Consider the following 505-nt stretch of genomic DNA (forward strand, 5'->3'; position numbering starts at 1 on the left):
ATCGCGGGCCCCAGGACAGATCATTGGATAGGGCCCGGGGACCCCCAGTAACTTGGGGCCTTCCTGTAAGCCCACAAAAGGGGCAGAACCATATCTGCAAGACAAATACTTCAGAAGGTTATAAAAAGTGAAGCCAAAAAAAATAATAAATAAATAAAAATAAAAAGTGAATCATATCCATGACCCTTGACCCCCTGGCTCTTTTTGGAATTCCCTTCGGGGTCTCCTTTCCCTGTTTCTTTCTCCTCTGCCCTTCTTACCAGCCTGTTAGCCTGGCTCACCCTGCGTGTGCCCTCCCACCTCTGTTCCTGAGCGCCCTCTGTCGGTCTCTGCTCTTTTCTATGCCAGTGCCCTCCGCGCCTGCTGACAGTTTTAAAACTGCGTTTCCGCTTCTTGCAGGGCGGGAGCCCCGGCCTGAGCGGGAGGAGCTGTGTCGGCAGCGGGGCAGCCTCAAGGAAGAGCCGGCACAGGAGTCGGTGGTGGAGGGGCTGCTGAGGTCCTGTCC

General features: G+C 54.9%; 1 protein-coding gene across 1 annotated transcript in view; it reads left to right on the forward strand.

Moving 5' to 3' along the window:
• ZNF74 (zinc finger protein 74) overlaps window positions 1-505 on the forward strand; it is a 9409-nt gene that overhangs the window by 6717 nt on the left and 2187 nt on the right. The window contains exon 5 of the mRNA XM_015567250.1: window positions 400-501. Within this exon, the coding sequence (XP_015422736.1) occupies window positions 400-501 (102 nt within the window). The remainder of the gene's footprint in view (window positions 1-399; window positions 502-505) is intronic.

This window comes from Myotis davidii, unplaced genomic scaffold (genome assembly GCF_000327345.1).
Source record: "Myotis davidii unplaced genomic scaffold, ASM32734v1 scaffold223, whole genome shotgun sequence".
Taxonomy (NCBI): domain Eukaryota; kingdom Metazoa; phylum Chordata; class Mammalia; order Chiroptera; family Vespertilionidae; genus Myotis; species Myotis davidii.